This window comes from Euprymna scolopes, chromosome 16, assembly GCF_053919585.1.
Source record: "Euprymna scolopes isolate OS-2025 chromosome 16, ASM5391958v1, whole genome shotgun sequence".
Taxonomy (NCBI): domain Eukaryota; kingdom Metazoa; phylum Mollusca; class Cephalopoda; order Sepiida; family Sepiolidae; genus Euprymna; species Euprymna scolopes.
In genome coordinates, this window is record NC_136497.1 from 129,405,356 (window position 1) to 129,418,218 (window position 12,863).

Consider the following 12,863-nt stretch of genomic DNA (forward strand, 5'->3'; position numbering starts at 1 on the left):
TATAATATTGGAATTATTGAGATGAGTATAATATTGGAATTATTGAGATGAGTATAATATTGGAATTATTGAGATGAGTATAATTTTGGAATTATTGAGATGAGTATAATTTTGGAATTATTGAGATGAGTATAATTTTGGAATTATTGAGATGAGTATAATTTTGGAATTATTGAGATGAGTATAATTTTGGAATTTTTGAGATGAGTATAATTTTGGAATTTTTGAGATGAGTATAATTTTGGAATTTTTGAGATGAGTATAATTTTGGAATTTTTGAGATGAGTATAATTTTGGAATTTTTGAGATGAGTATAATTTTGGAATTTTTGAGATGAGTATAATTTTGGAATTTTTGAGATGAGGATAATTTTGGAATTTTTGAGATGAGGATAATTTTGGAATTTTTGAGATGAGGATAATTTTGGAATTTTTGAGATGAGGATAATTTTGGAATTTTTGAGATGAGGATAATTTGTATTATTTGGACTATTACATTTTATTTTATTTTTATTTTTTATTTTTTAAAAATTTTATTCAATTTTCACCCCAAACAAGGCACAGTGCCACTTTGAAGTATGAGGTTACTATCGGGGATATAAGTTGCAGAGGTATTATGAAGGGAGATGAGTGGCAAGATGTTTGTTCACATTACACTTGAACTTCTGCATATCAGTACAGTTGGAAACGCAGGATCCCAGAAGAGAGTTCCAAAGTCTAGTAGTTCTGGGGAAGAAACTATTGAAGTAGAAGACTTTCTTACACCTAAGGATCTCTACTGTGAAGGGGTGGGATTTAGCTGCTTGTCGGGCTTGTCGGGTTTATTCACGTCGAGAGGGTACAAGTGCTTGTAGTAGCATTCACCATTAAAGTACTTGTGGAACAGGCAGAGGGATGCAACATTTCGTTGACGGGACAGAGGCTGAAGCCTAGATGACAGTTCAGGACCTATCAAGCTGGTGACTCTTTTGAATCCTGCCAAGGAGTGAGACAAGTAGCAGATGCACCAGCCCAGATGTGACAACAATACTCCATACATGGGTGAATGGTGGCCTTATAGAGGTACAGGATACTTTCAGGCGTAAGTAGTTTTTCTAGCATAGTAGAGAGCCCACCTTCTTCACAGCAGCTTTGGCAATGCTCTCAATGTATCTATTCCAGTTCATGTTCCCTATATGTGATGATGGACTCTCCTGTGAACGTTAGGCTGAGGAGTTTAAAAGAAGTACTTTCAGGTAATGTGTTTTTGGCCATTGCTATTAGTGGTAGAGAAGGTTTCTTGTAATTATTGAAGGAAACAAGCTTAGTCTTGGCAGCATTGAATGAGACCATAGTCAATGTAATCTTAGACCGTCAGGTATGTTTTGTCAAACTCGGGAATCTGTGTGGAACCCTTTATTTAATCCATATGGGTAGTTTGCTCTCATTCCATTGCACCATGGATATAAGTTCTAAATGACAGTCTTCTGGAAGTTGGAGTTTCAATTCTCAGATGAGCAACATGAAAGAAACGATTATGAATTACTTAAAAAAAAAAAAAAAGAATTCTGAAACGTGGATTAAATAAGGGGTTCCGTTCGATATTCCATGCAGATTTTCCTCTTTAACAAGACTCACTTGGAAGAAAATCAGAGGTTACAGCTACCAAAACGTTGCGAGAATAACAACCCTAGATAACACTAGTCCAAATAATCCAAACGCATACACACACATATGAATACGCACACTTATGCACACTTACACACACACGCACACTTATACATACACACACACTTACACACACACACACACACTTATACACACACATGCGCACTTATACACACACACATGCACACTTATACACACACACGTGCACACTTATACACACGCACACACATACTCACCCACATGCACACATACATAAGCATACCCACACATGTACACACACATAAATGCGCGCGCACACACAATACATGCATTGCTATATAAATGTCCTAATTAAGCCAAAACAAAAAGCCTCTACTTGAATTGTACAAAAATGTTTCACTTTTATGCTGAATAATCGATCCATGTCGGTGGACAAACAAAAAGAAACTAGACATTTATTTTACTTTATATATATATATATATTACTAGTAGGGAGATCCGACGTTGCCCAGAATTGATCGATCCACAAATATTTCACACTCCCATATTTTATCATGAAAATTGATGAAATTGCCCATTTTTCAATCAAATCGATATGTTGCCTGCCTTAGTTGGGGACCCATCGCAGAGCGTCAGGAGGAAGTTTCACATGCCTCCTTGCAGTGACTTGGTTTACAGTACATTGTAGTCTACATTGCACTGTAGAGAACCTACTGCTGATTATATAAAATTATTTTTATATATAACTACTTGAATTAAGGTTTAAAATGCAAAAGTCAACTATCATTGTTCAATTGTACTTTAATTGTACATTTCGAATGCACTCTTGTCCTATCAAAGAACCTACTGTTGATTTTATGTTGGTCCTTTCTGCTTGTGTAGTAATAAAACTTCTCAGATACACTGGTAATGTTAGGCTGTGTAAGGTGTTAACTTTGGTCAAAATTGCCTGTTCCTTTCATCAATTTTCTGTTTTTGATTATCAATACTTATAGGATACATTCTGATACAAAGCCTATTTAAAAACACTGCCAGATACATAAAGTACATCTGTGAAATTTTATAAAACTCGGCCCAGCCTTTGCACAAACTCTCACACACAAAGTTCCTTTTATATAATGGTAGAAAATTATATATATGATGGACTCTCCTATCAATTTCAACAGATGTGCTTCCACCACAACAGCAAAGTTGCTTAGATATCCCCACAGATGATTTGTTTATAGTGGTGAAGGCTTTGTATAGAACCAACTTCACTTTTTGGCATTACCGCTAACCTTTGTCAGTGCAGATTACTGCCACAGGACAGAGTATACAGTAGACTGCAGGTTTTTACATCAGTTACCTTCTCCTAGATGCATGTTTTAATGAAGATTGGAAGTGCATCTCTTCCAGTGAATTAATGTGCCAGCAGATACCAACCTGGAAATTTCTACAACTCGGCTGTGTGTGTGTGTGTGTGTGTGTGTGTGTGTGTGTGTGTGTGTGTGTGTGTGTGTATATACATACTCATTTTATAGGTAAGAGGAAAACAGCAAGAATAGAATTCCACAAACTAAGCCAAGTACGTCCAAGGATGGAATACTGTTGCCATATCTGGGCAGGAGCTGCTAAAAACTGTCTATCCTGCCTTGACAGTGTACAAAATAGACTTCGTGGCTTAGTGGGGGATGCCCTTTTCTCTACCCTGCAACCTCTCTCCCACAGAAGAGACACTGCGAGCCTATCCTTGTTTTATCATTATTTCCATGGCAGGTGCTCGTCTGAACTCCAATCTCTGGTCCCCCCCTTGCCAATCTTTCACGAAAAACACCCGTCTAGCTGAATCCACTGTGAAAAATTTCCCCCACTCTATATCTGTGCCTAAATCAAAACGCGGATTCCATGAACAACGCTTCTTTCTTAGAACTGCACACCTGTGGAACTCTGTTCCGTCTGCCTGCTTCCCACCGGACTACAACTTGGATGTCTTCAAGTCCAATGTTAACAAATTCCTAATGAACCGCCCCCTTAAGTAAACACTTCATCAAATCTCCACATTAACGTAATGTACTTGCAATAACCCTTATCTCTGAGTGGCTTCCGGGCCTTGATAAGTGGTGATCACTGTGTAAAAAAAAAAAAAAAAAAAAAATTATAAAAAAAGCTATTAGGATAAACAATGTAGGAGGGCACTAGACCACCGAGTCAAACGAGCTGGAACAAAGGAAGCAAGGAATAGATCTGTTTTTAATTAGACATCCCATAATAGTATTTAATTAGACATCCCATAATAGTATTTAATTAGACATCCCATAATAGTATTTAATTAGACATCCCATAATAGTATTTATATAAAAAAAAAAAAAGCTTAAGACAAGCAACATTGCATCTGTGCAGAGAAGGGTGAGGCCAATCAAACTGCAGATACGTTTTTTGCATCTTTTGCTTTTGTCTTTAATAAGCAATAACTCATTAAATGAAATAAGCAGTAACTCATTAAATGAAAAAGAATAATGAAAGAAATTATAAAAAAATTATTTTGTTTATCAAATTAATTTTGAAAAAGAATTGTGCATTTTACCTTTTTTAAATTTTTACATAATGTTTCCCTGGAATCTTAGTGACAACTAGTCTCCCCAGATTTCCAGTACTCTCCACCTAATTTGCTGCTCATTGCAAATGATTGTTATATAACGACTGCATTTACCATTTATTTCACGCTGGCAGCAAACAATTTTTTTTTCTTATTTACTCACTGGAAGTTCTCCTACAGATTATCGTGGGTGATTGCTCACTGACAAAACCAATGGGGTCTGGGTGACAAGTCTTTCCAAATATTCAGTACTCCAACTTTTTCAATAACCATTGCAAATGATTGCACAATATCCCAACTGTCGTTTACCATTGATTTCTCACTGGCGGCAAACATTAGTCTTCTCTAGGATTTGGGTGGCAATAAGCATCCCCCAGGTCTCGATACTTTCTGCATTCTTCCAGTGCAGTTCAGATTATTATTTATATTATTTTGATAAAATGTTTTTTGTTGATTTTTTTTTTTAATTTCTTAGTTTTTTATTTATTTATTAACGTTTCTATTTATTGATGCAGAAATAGAAAACTGATACCTGCGTTTTCTTTCAGCATCTTCTATCAACAATTTGACTCTATTCCTTATCAGTAACGACAGATGGTCGCACAGGATTCGATAGTAATTTTCTCTTAATAATAAAATTGTTTGCACATAAAATTCTACTGATAATAAATTTTCCAATATTACTTCCATAATACGCAGCCAAAAATAAGGATATCATCAGACCAAGAATCACTGCTTCTCTTCCTAATACTACTCTGCTGATTTCTCCCCATATGATGGTTTAATCGTAAATTCCCGATGTTCCACTATTTTTCCTGCATCTTTCTATTGCTCTTTATTCTCTCTCATCACCCTACTATCTTATACATTCTTCTCAAATAACTCCATTATTTCGTCTCTTACAACCACTCCGCAGTTCCTTCTCTTGCTCCTGGTCCTCCTGAAACCAAGTTCCTTCTCTTCCTCGTACTCCTCGGTTCCTTATCTTACTCCTCAGTTCCTTCTCTTCCTCGTATTCCTCCCCCATTCCTTCTCTTCCCCGTACTCCTCCCCTGTTCCTTCTCTTCCCCGTACTCCTCCCCCGTTCCTTCTCTTCCCCGTACTCCTCCCCCGTTCCTTCTCTTCCCCGTACTCCTCCCCCGTTCCTTCTCTTCCCCGTACTCCTCCCCCGTTCCTTCTCTTCCCCGTACTCCTCCCCCGTTCCTTCTCTTCCCCGTACTCCTCCCCCGTTCCTTCTCTTCCCCGTACTCCTCCCCCGTTCCTTCTCTTCCCCGTACTCCTCCCCCGTTCCTTCTCTTCCCCGTACTCCTCCCCCGTTCCTTCTCTTCCCCGTACTCCTCCCCCGTTCCTTCTCTTTCTTCCCCGTCCTCCTCCCCCCGTTCCTTCTCTTTCTTCCCCGTCCTCCTCCCCCGTTCCTTCTCTTTCTTCCCCGTCCTCCTCCCCCGTTCCTTCTCTTTCTTCCCCGTCCTCCTCCTCCGTTCCTTCTCTTTCTTCCCCGTCCTCCTCCCCCGTTCCTTCTCTTTCTTCCCCGTCCTCCTCCCCCGTTCCTTCTCTTTCTTCCCGGTCCTCCTCCCCCGTTCCTTCTCTTTCTTCCCGGTCCTCCTCCCCCGTTCCTTCTGTTTCTTCCCCGTCCTCCTCCCCCGTTTCTTCTGTTTCTTCCCCGTCCTCCTCCCCCGTTCCTTCTCTTTCTTCCCCGTCCTCCTCCCCCGTTCCTTCTCTTTCTTCCCCGTCCTCCTCCCCCGTTCCTTCTCTTTCTTCCCCGTCCTCCTCCCCCGTTCCTTCTGTTTCTTCCCCGTCCTCCTCCCCCGTTCCTTCTGTTTCTTCCCCGTCCTCCTCCCCCGTTCCTTCTGTTTCTTCCCCGTCCTCCTCCCCCGTTCCTTCTGTTTCTTCCCCGTCCTCCTCCCCCGTTCCTTCTGTTTCTTCCCCGTCCTCCTCCCCCGTTCCTTCTGTTTCTTCCCCGTCCTCCTCCCCCGTTCCTTCTGTTTCTTCCCCGTCCTCCTCCCCCGTTCCTTCTGTTTCTTCCCCGTCCTCCTCCCCCGTTCCTTCTGTTTCTTCCCCGTCCTCCTCCCCCGTTCCTTCTGTTTCTTCCCCGTCCTCCTCCCCCGTTCCTTCTGTTTCTTCCCCGTCCTCCTCCCCCGTTCCTTCTGTTTCTTCCCCGTCCTCCTCCCCCGTTCCTTCTGTTTCTTCCCCGTCCTCCTCCCCCGTTCCTTCTCTTTCTTCCCCGTCCTCCTCCCCCGTTCCTTCTCTTTCTTCCCCGTCCTCCTCCCCCGTTCCTTCTCTTTCTTCCCCGTACTCCTCCCCCGTTCCTTCTCTTTCTTCCCCGTCCTCCTCCCCCGTTCCTTCTCTTTCTTCCCCGTACTCCTCCCCCGTTCCTTCTCTTTCTTCCCCGTCCTCCTCCCCCGTTCCTTCTCTTTCTTCCCCGTACTCCTCCCCCGTTCCTTTTCTGGCCACCTCCCCCTCACGACCGCCGTTCCTTCTCTGGCCACCTCCCCCTCATGACCGCCGTTCCTTCTCTGGCCACCTCCCCCTCATGACCGCCGTTCCTTCTCTGGCCACCTCCCCCTCATGACCGCCTTTCCTTCTCTGGCCACCTCCCCCTCACGACCGCCTTTCCTTCTCTTTCTCCTACTCGTATTTATTATCCTTTCCTTCTACTTATTGGTCTACTACTTCTTTTATATTGCTTATCTTCATAATTCCTTATGATTACCCATCCATGCTAAGCAATACAAGTAGATTTTATCCTAAAGCCAAATGCAAATTGTAAATCATTCGTAAAAAAAAGCAAAAAAAAACTTGTATAATTAATCCTGTCAAATTGAACTTTAAAAAAAAAAAAAATTCTCCATCAAATCCCAAATCTAAATCACAGATTAGACTTTTTTTTTCACATTTGCCCGTGAGACAAAAAATAATGTTACACATAGTTTTATTCATTATGGTTGTGATAATCGTTATTAAGCCGTTTTTTCGAAAAATGAAAGAAAAATATATATTTGGTTTCCATCAATGTTTTTAGTTAACAAAAGCATCAGAATGTTACATAGGAAATTGTGTCAAAAGTAGAGATTCTCAGTGAACACATTATTCGTATAGTCAAAAGAAACCCTTGTGTAAAGTTAACAAATATCCTAGCGTTTATATTTTAATGATTGTGCTTCTGAGCATGTGGTTGCCGTTTTGGTTGCTCTTTTTATAGTAGATGAAGTACGTCTTCAGAGCATTTCTAAATTCAACAATATTTTCTGTCTCTCAACTCTTACTATGATTTGAAGAGAAATGTTATTTCTGGAAGATTTCAATAAATGCCTCAATAGATTTTTTTTTTTCAAAATTACTACATAAATATATTGTTTTCTTTAAAAATGACTACATAATTACATTAAAAATCTTGAAACCCCCCCAAAAAAAAACTAGACCTCTTTAACGAAACCTTTCCTAGTTGACCTTTAAAGTATAATTGTTTTTTTTTTGTTTGTTTTTTTTTTTTTCTAAGTTTTAGATATTATATATACAGGGCAACGCCGGTAAATACAATACCAACTTAATGGGTCTTTTACTAATTTTGGACTTTTAATTGAACATATAAACAAACACACGTATACCCTTTATGTAATAGACTAGCCTGGGTGTCCTGCGTTGCGTGAGTTTGGAGGTGTGTATTGAGCAAAGAAAGAAAAAAGTGGTAGTTGGCAGGCAGGCTCAAACCCGTACCGCAAAGGAAGAAAGAATGTAAAAAAAAAACAAAAACATTAAGTCTTTGCTGTTGCACCCATCACCAAACCAGAAGTGACATAGGTTTAAATTAAGGCTAGACAATCGAAAAGAGAGGATGACTTTCTAAAATATCGGCGCTATAGAAAAGTGGCCAGTTGAGGGTGAAGGAATTAATGTCTTGGGACAATTTTTCGATGTTTGTTGTCCAAAGGGTTGAGCTTTTTTATTTTTTTTTTATTTTTTTTTTTTACATACGAATCACCAATTGTCGAGGCCCAGAGGCCACTCGAGGATAAGGGTTAAAGAGTTTACAGTAGTCAATTGGACAATATAATAATCGATAGTAATGGAAATTCGGTAAATTTGTTAATTTAAGTCGAACGGCTCATCAAAAACTTGTTTACGTTGGACTTGAAGGCAACTATATTGTAGTCAGCTGGAAAGCAGGAAAACGGAAGACAGTTCTACAGGCGTGCAGTTCTAAGAAGCTTTGTTCATGGAATCTACATTTAGGTTTAGGCACAGATAAAGTGTGGGGGGAATTAGTGATAGTGTTTTCTGCTAGATGGGTGTCTCTTGTGAAAGTTTGGCGAAGGGGGACAATAGATTGAAGCTCAATCGAGCGATAAAGCAAAGACAAACTCGCAACATCTCTTCTGTGAGAAAGAGGTTGCAGGGAAGAGAAAAGGACATCTCCTACGAGGCTATGAAGTCTATTTTGAACTCTACCAAGGCAGGATAAGTTCTTTCTAGCAGCTCCTGCCCAAATGTGGCAACAATACTTGGACGTACCTGGCTCTTATATAGATAGAGAATTGCATCAGCAGTGAAGTATTTACTGGATCGATAGAAGGATCCCACCATTTCTCCAGACGCCTTGGCAATGGTTTGATGTACGTGTTCCATTAAAGATCAACCCCAGAAGCTTGTCAAAGCATGAGGCCTCCCCAAGACGAGAGCCATTTATTTCAATTGTTGCCAGATGGGGATCAGAACGTTGATGATGTGAAGATAAAAGCTTGGTTTTAGATGCATTATAAGTAACCAGCCACCTCTTTCCCCATTGTACCACTTGCTCAAGATCAGAGGAGAGAGAATCGGAGAGAACTTGGTCATTTACGGTTTTAGATGTGCTACCATAGATAGTAGTGTCATCAGCATAAATGTCTACAAATGCTGTTAGGATGTGATTCGGAAGACCATTAATGTAGATCAGGAAAAGAGTTGGGCCCAGGATGAACCCCTGAGGAAATCCAGCATTAATGCTGTGAGCTTCTGATTTCTGCCCATCAGCTACTACTCTTATGAACCTATCAGAGAGAAATGATTTAATAATTGAGAAGACATTTCCAGCTATACTATTGCTGGAGGTCTTGTGAAGTAAACCTTTATGTCGTACCCTATCAAAGGCCTTTGATATGTCAAGAGCAATTGCCCTAGAAAGGTTGCCTCCATCGAGATTCACTGATCCTATGAGATATAACTGTAAGCAGATCTGCTGTAGATCTAGCAGAATGGAAACCATATTGCTTGTCACTAAGAAGGTTCTTTTTGCTGAGATGGTTGAATACTTCTCTATTTAACAGATTTCAGCAATTTACTCATGACGCACGGGAGACTTATTGGCCTGTACTGAGAGGGAAATGAGTGATCACCTGAATTCTTAAATACAGGGCATACTGATGAGATTTTCCTTAAGACAACGTTAAAACAGTTTTGCAAGTATGGACGCTAGTTCTGGTTGAAGTTTTTTGAGTACTATAATTATATTACCATCAGGGCTGGTTGCTTTACTGGAATCAAGATTTTTGATTAGCTTGGTAACATCACATACAGATATTTGTACATCACATAGCGTGTTTTCTGATACAGGAGGAAATATTGGGGGTTGGCAGCCTTGGTCGCAAAGGGTAGAATTAGCTGCAAAGTTCTTGGCAAAGAATTTGGTTTTGTCTGATGCTGATGAGATTACTTATGAGGTCCATTGATGATAGTTGGGATAGAGCACATGCTTGTGTTCAGGATTCTGTTTGCTATTTGCCAAAACTGGTGGGAACCAAGCCGCTGCTCAGCTACTTTGGACTTAATGGACTGAGCATACAACTCTCTTGCATTCTTTATTACTTTTTTACAGTAGTTGCTAGCAGCCCTGAAAGTGGCTTTAGTCTCAATACATCTATTATGTTGGAAGCAATGGAAAAAGTGATTTCTGTGCGCAATGGCAGCAGCACATTCTGGAGAGAACCATGGCTGGTTGTTAGGTTTTTGCTGGAACTTTTTCAAGGGTATGAAACCGTCTATACCTAAAACTAACCATTCTGTCAAAAGTAGATCTGATATAAATGTATGGCAGCTATCCCAGTCAGCCATAGAGTATATACTGTACGATGGAGAGGTACATCTGAGGACTTATTACATTTCATTTTTATCTTAATTGATACAACAGAGTTGGTCGGAAGATCCAAGTGGAAACAGAACGAAAACTGAACATAGTTCAGGGCAAGCTGTGAGAAAAGTGTCTAGGAGACTCGCATGCTGGCCGTCATTGTCGGGCACACGGGTGGGTTCATGAACAATCTGAGTGTAGTCATAAGTAATGGAGAAATTGTGACAGAATCTCCCCTCATCATCGGTCTTGTTTGAGCGAGTTAACCATTCCACATTTTGAACATTGAAGTCTTCATATATGTGAATGTTAGATGAAGGATAATAAATAGGACGTGGTCAAGTTTCTCAGATATGCTTTTAAAGATAGTAACTCTGCTGTTCTGGGCCCAATAGTAAATATAAACACCTTAGTGTGAGCAAGTGCAACCCAGATGCACATATAGGATACGTTAGGATCTTCTCTGGAGATGTCCCTACCACATGGAAAGCCATCTTTAATATAGGCACATATTCCATGGCCATGGCGATCTTGGGGGTCAGATTTGGAAGGTCAAAACGATACCGATTTTGTGAAAACCTGTCGCCTCTGTCCAAAGTTTGTGAGACATACATACATTTAAGCAGACAGGAGAGATTTATATTATAGATAACTAAATGAAAATGTGTTATTGTACATAAAACAAAGACTGTTGGACATGCATTAATCAAACTTGGTGGACAAGTCAAGCATAGACTGAAGTTTCTTTGTATCAAATATGATTAGATTGCAGAAAGAATGTTGAAGTTTATTAACAATTCCATGCGACATTTTCTTGGTTGTTTCTGTATATTTGTTGTTTGATAGTTCATTAATGAAAATATAGGTCACTTCAGTAATCACTTTTTCCTGATAAATAAAACAAATGCTAGCCATACTTGTGTTGCATAATGAATGGCCCTATGTTGGATAGCGATTACATCAGCTAGTATGAATTTTGACAAGGGTTGAACTAAGTCAGGATCAAAGTGACACAAAGTTTTAGAAATAAACTAGTCCCCATGAAAGTATAATAGGAAGAGATATTTTGACGGGTTAGATGAAGTGAAATAGGTCAAAGTAGAGTAGAACATGACAGATGGATGTCAGGGTTGACAAGGAGATAAAGGTTTTATGAGCAATCTGGCTATGTAACGGTGCAAGAAAATCTCCAATAATGTTATCACTGAAAGGAAAACTTTGATAATAGCGAAGAGCGAAATGTTTTCCCAAGATCTTTTATTCACTGTATCCACCCATTTAAGATGATTAACTAATTAGTTAAAACTATAAAAGTCAGAAAAGTAGTGGGGGATAAAAGAAAGCTGTTACTCAAACCTTTTTTAAAACTTTTATATTATTTACATCCCAGGCAACACTGGGTAGCCTTGCTAGTTTATAATTAATCTTTGATTTGAGTTTAGTTTTACGTATTAAAAAAAAAAAAATACTAGAACCGTGCGCGCGCACACACATATATATAAATTAAATGAAAATACGTACATCAAGTCTGTTGCCAAGGTCGCTGGGAAAATAGTGGGATCCTTCTACCGCTCCAGAAGATATCTCGCTGCTGATGCAATTCTCTATCTATATAAAAGCCAAGTATGTCCAAGGATGGAGTACTGCTGTCACATCTGGGTAGGGGCTGCTAAAAACAGCATATCCTATATCAAAGTACAAAATAGACTTCGTGGCTTAGTGTGGGATGCCCTTTTCTCTTCCCTGCAAGCTCTCTCCCACAGAAGAGACGTTGCAAGCCTGTCTTTGTTTTATCGTTATTTCCATGGCAAGCGCTCATCTGAGCTCCAATCACTGGTCCCCCCTCGCCAATAAACATCCGTCTAGCTGAAACCACTGTCAATAATTTTCCCCACTTTTTATCTGTGCCTAAATCAAAACATAGATTCCATGAGCAAAGCTTCTTTCTTAGAAGTGCACGCCTGTGGAACTCTCTTCCATTTTCCTGTTTCCCACCTGACTACAACTTGGATGTCTCCAAGTCCAACATCAACAAATTCCTGATAAACCACCGCCTTAAGACACTTTATCAAATCTCCAATACTAATGATTACTATGATACTATCCCATTGATTACTGTACATGCAATGATCCTTATCCCTGAGTGGCTTCCAAGCCTTGATAAGTGGTGACCACCATGTAAAAAGAATTGAAGTGCTTTCGGATTGCAGATTGTATAATACTGTAAACATAAAGTTCATATAAATATTAGTATCAAAATTTATAATACAATACCAACCAGATAAATAATGCTCAGTATATCAGGTAGAGCAACAATATAAATTAAAATTTTGAATTGAATTATGTAAATTAAAAATTTACGATAAATTTATTTTTTGACAAGGAATACATGGGTTTTATGAAGGCCTCCTCTCACTAGAGGAAATGTTTTTAGCAAAATAAATAGATATAAATTTTGCTTATCAATTCTAAAATTTAAAATAATTCGAAAATTAGGTATATATATATATATATATATATATATATATATACTAGCATGGGTACCCGGCATTGCCCGGGT

The 12,863-nt window shown here is 39.4% G+C and overlaps 2 protein-coding genes across 8 annotated transcripts in view; both read left to right on the forward strand.

Annotated features, from left to right (window-relative positions):
* Window positions 1-12,863, forward strand: part of LOC145296077 (uncharacterized) — a 500,956-nt gene that overhangs the window by 114,415 nt on the left and 373,678 nt on the right. The window lies entirely within an intron of this gene.
* LOC145296229 (uncharacterized) lies at window positions 5,774-6,769 on the forward strand (the record flags this gene model as incomplete). Its single annotated transcript, XM_080142443.1, has 1 exon — window positions 5,774-6,769. A coding segment is annotated over one exon (996 nt), but the record flags the coding sequence as incomplete, so codon positions are not given.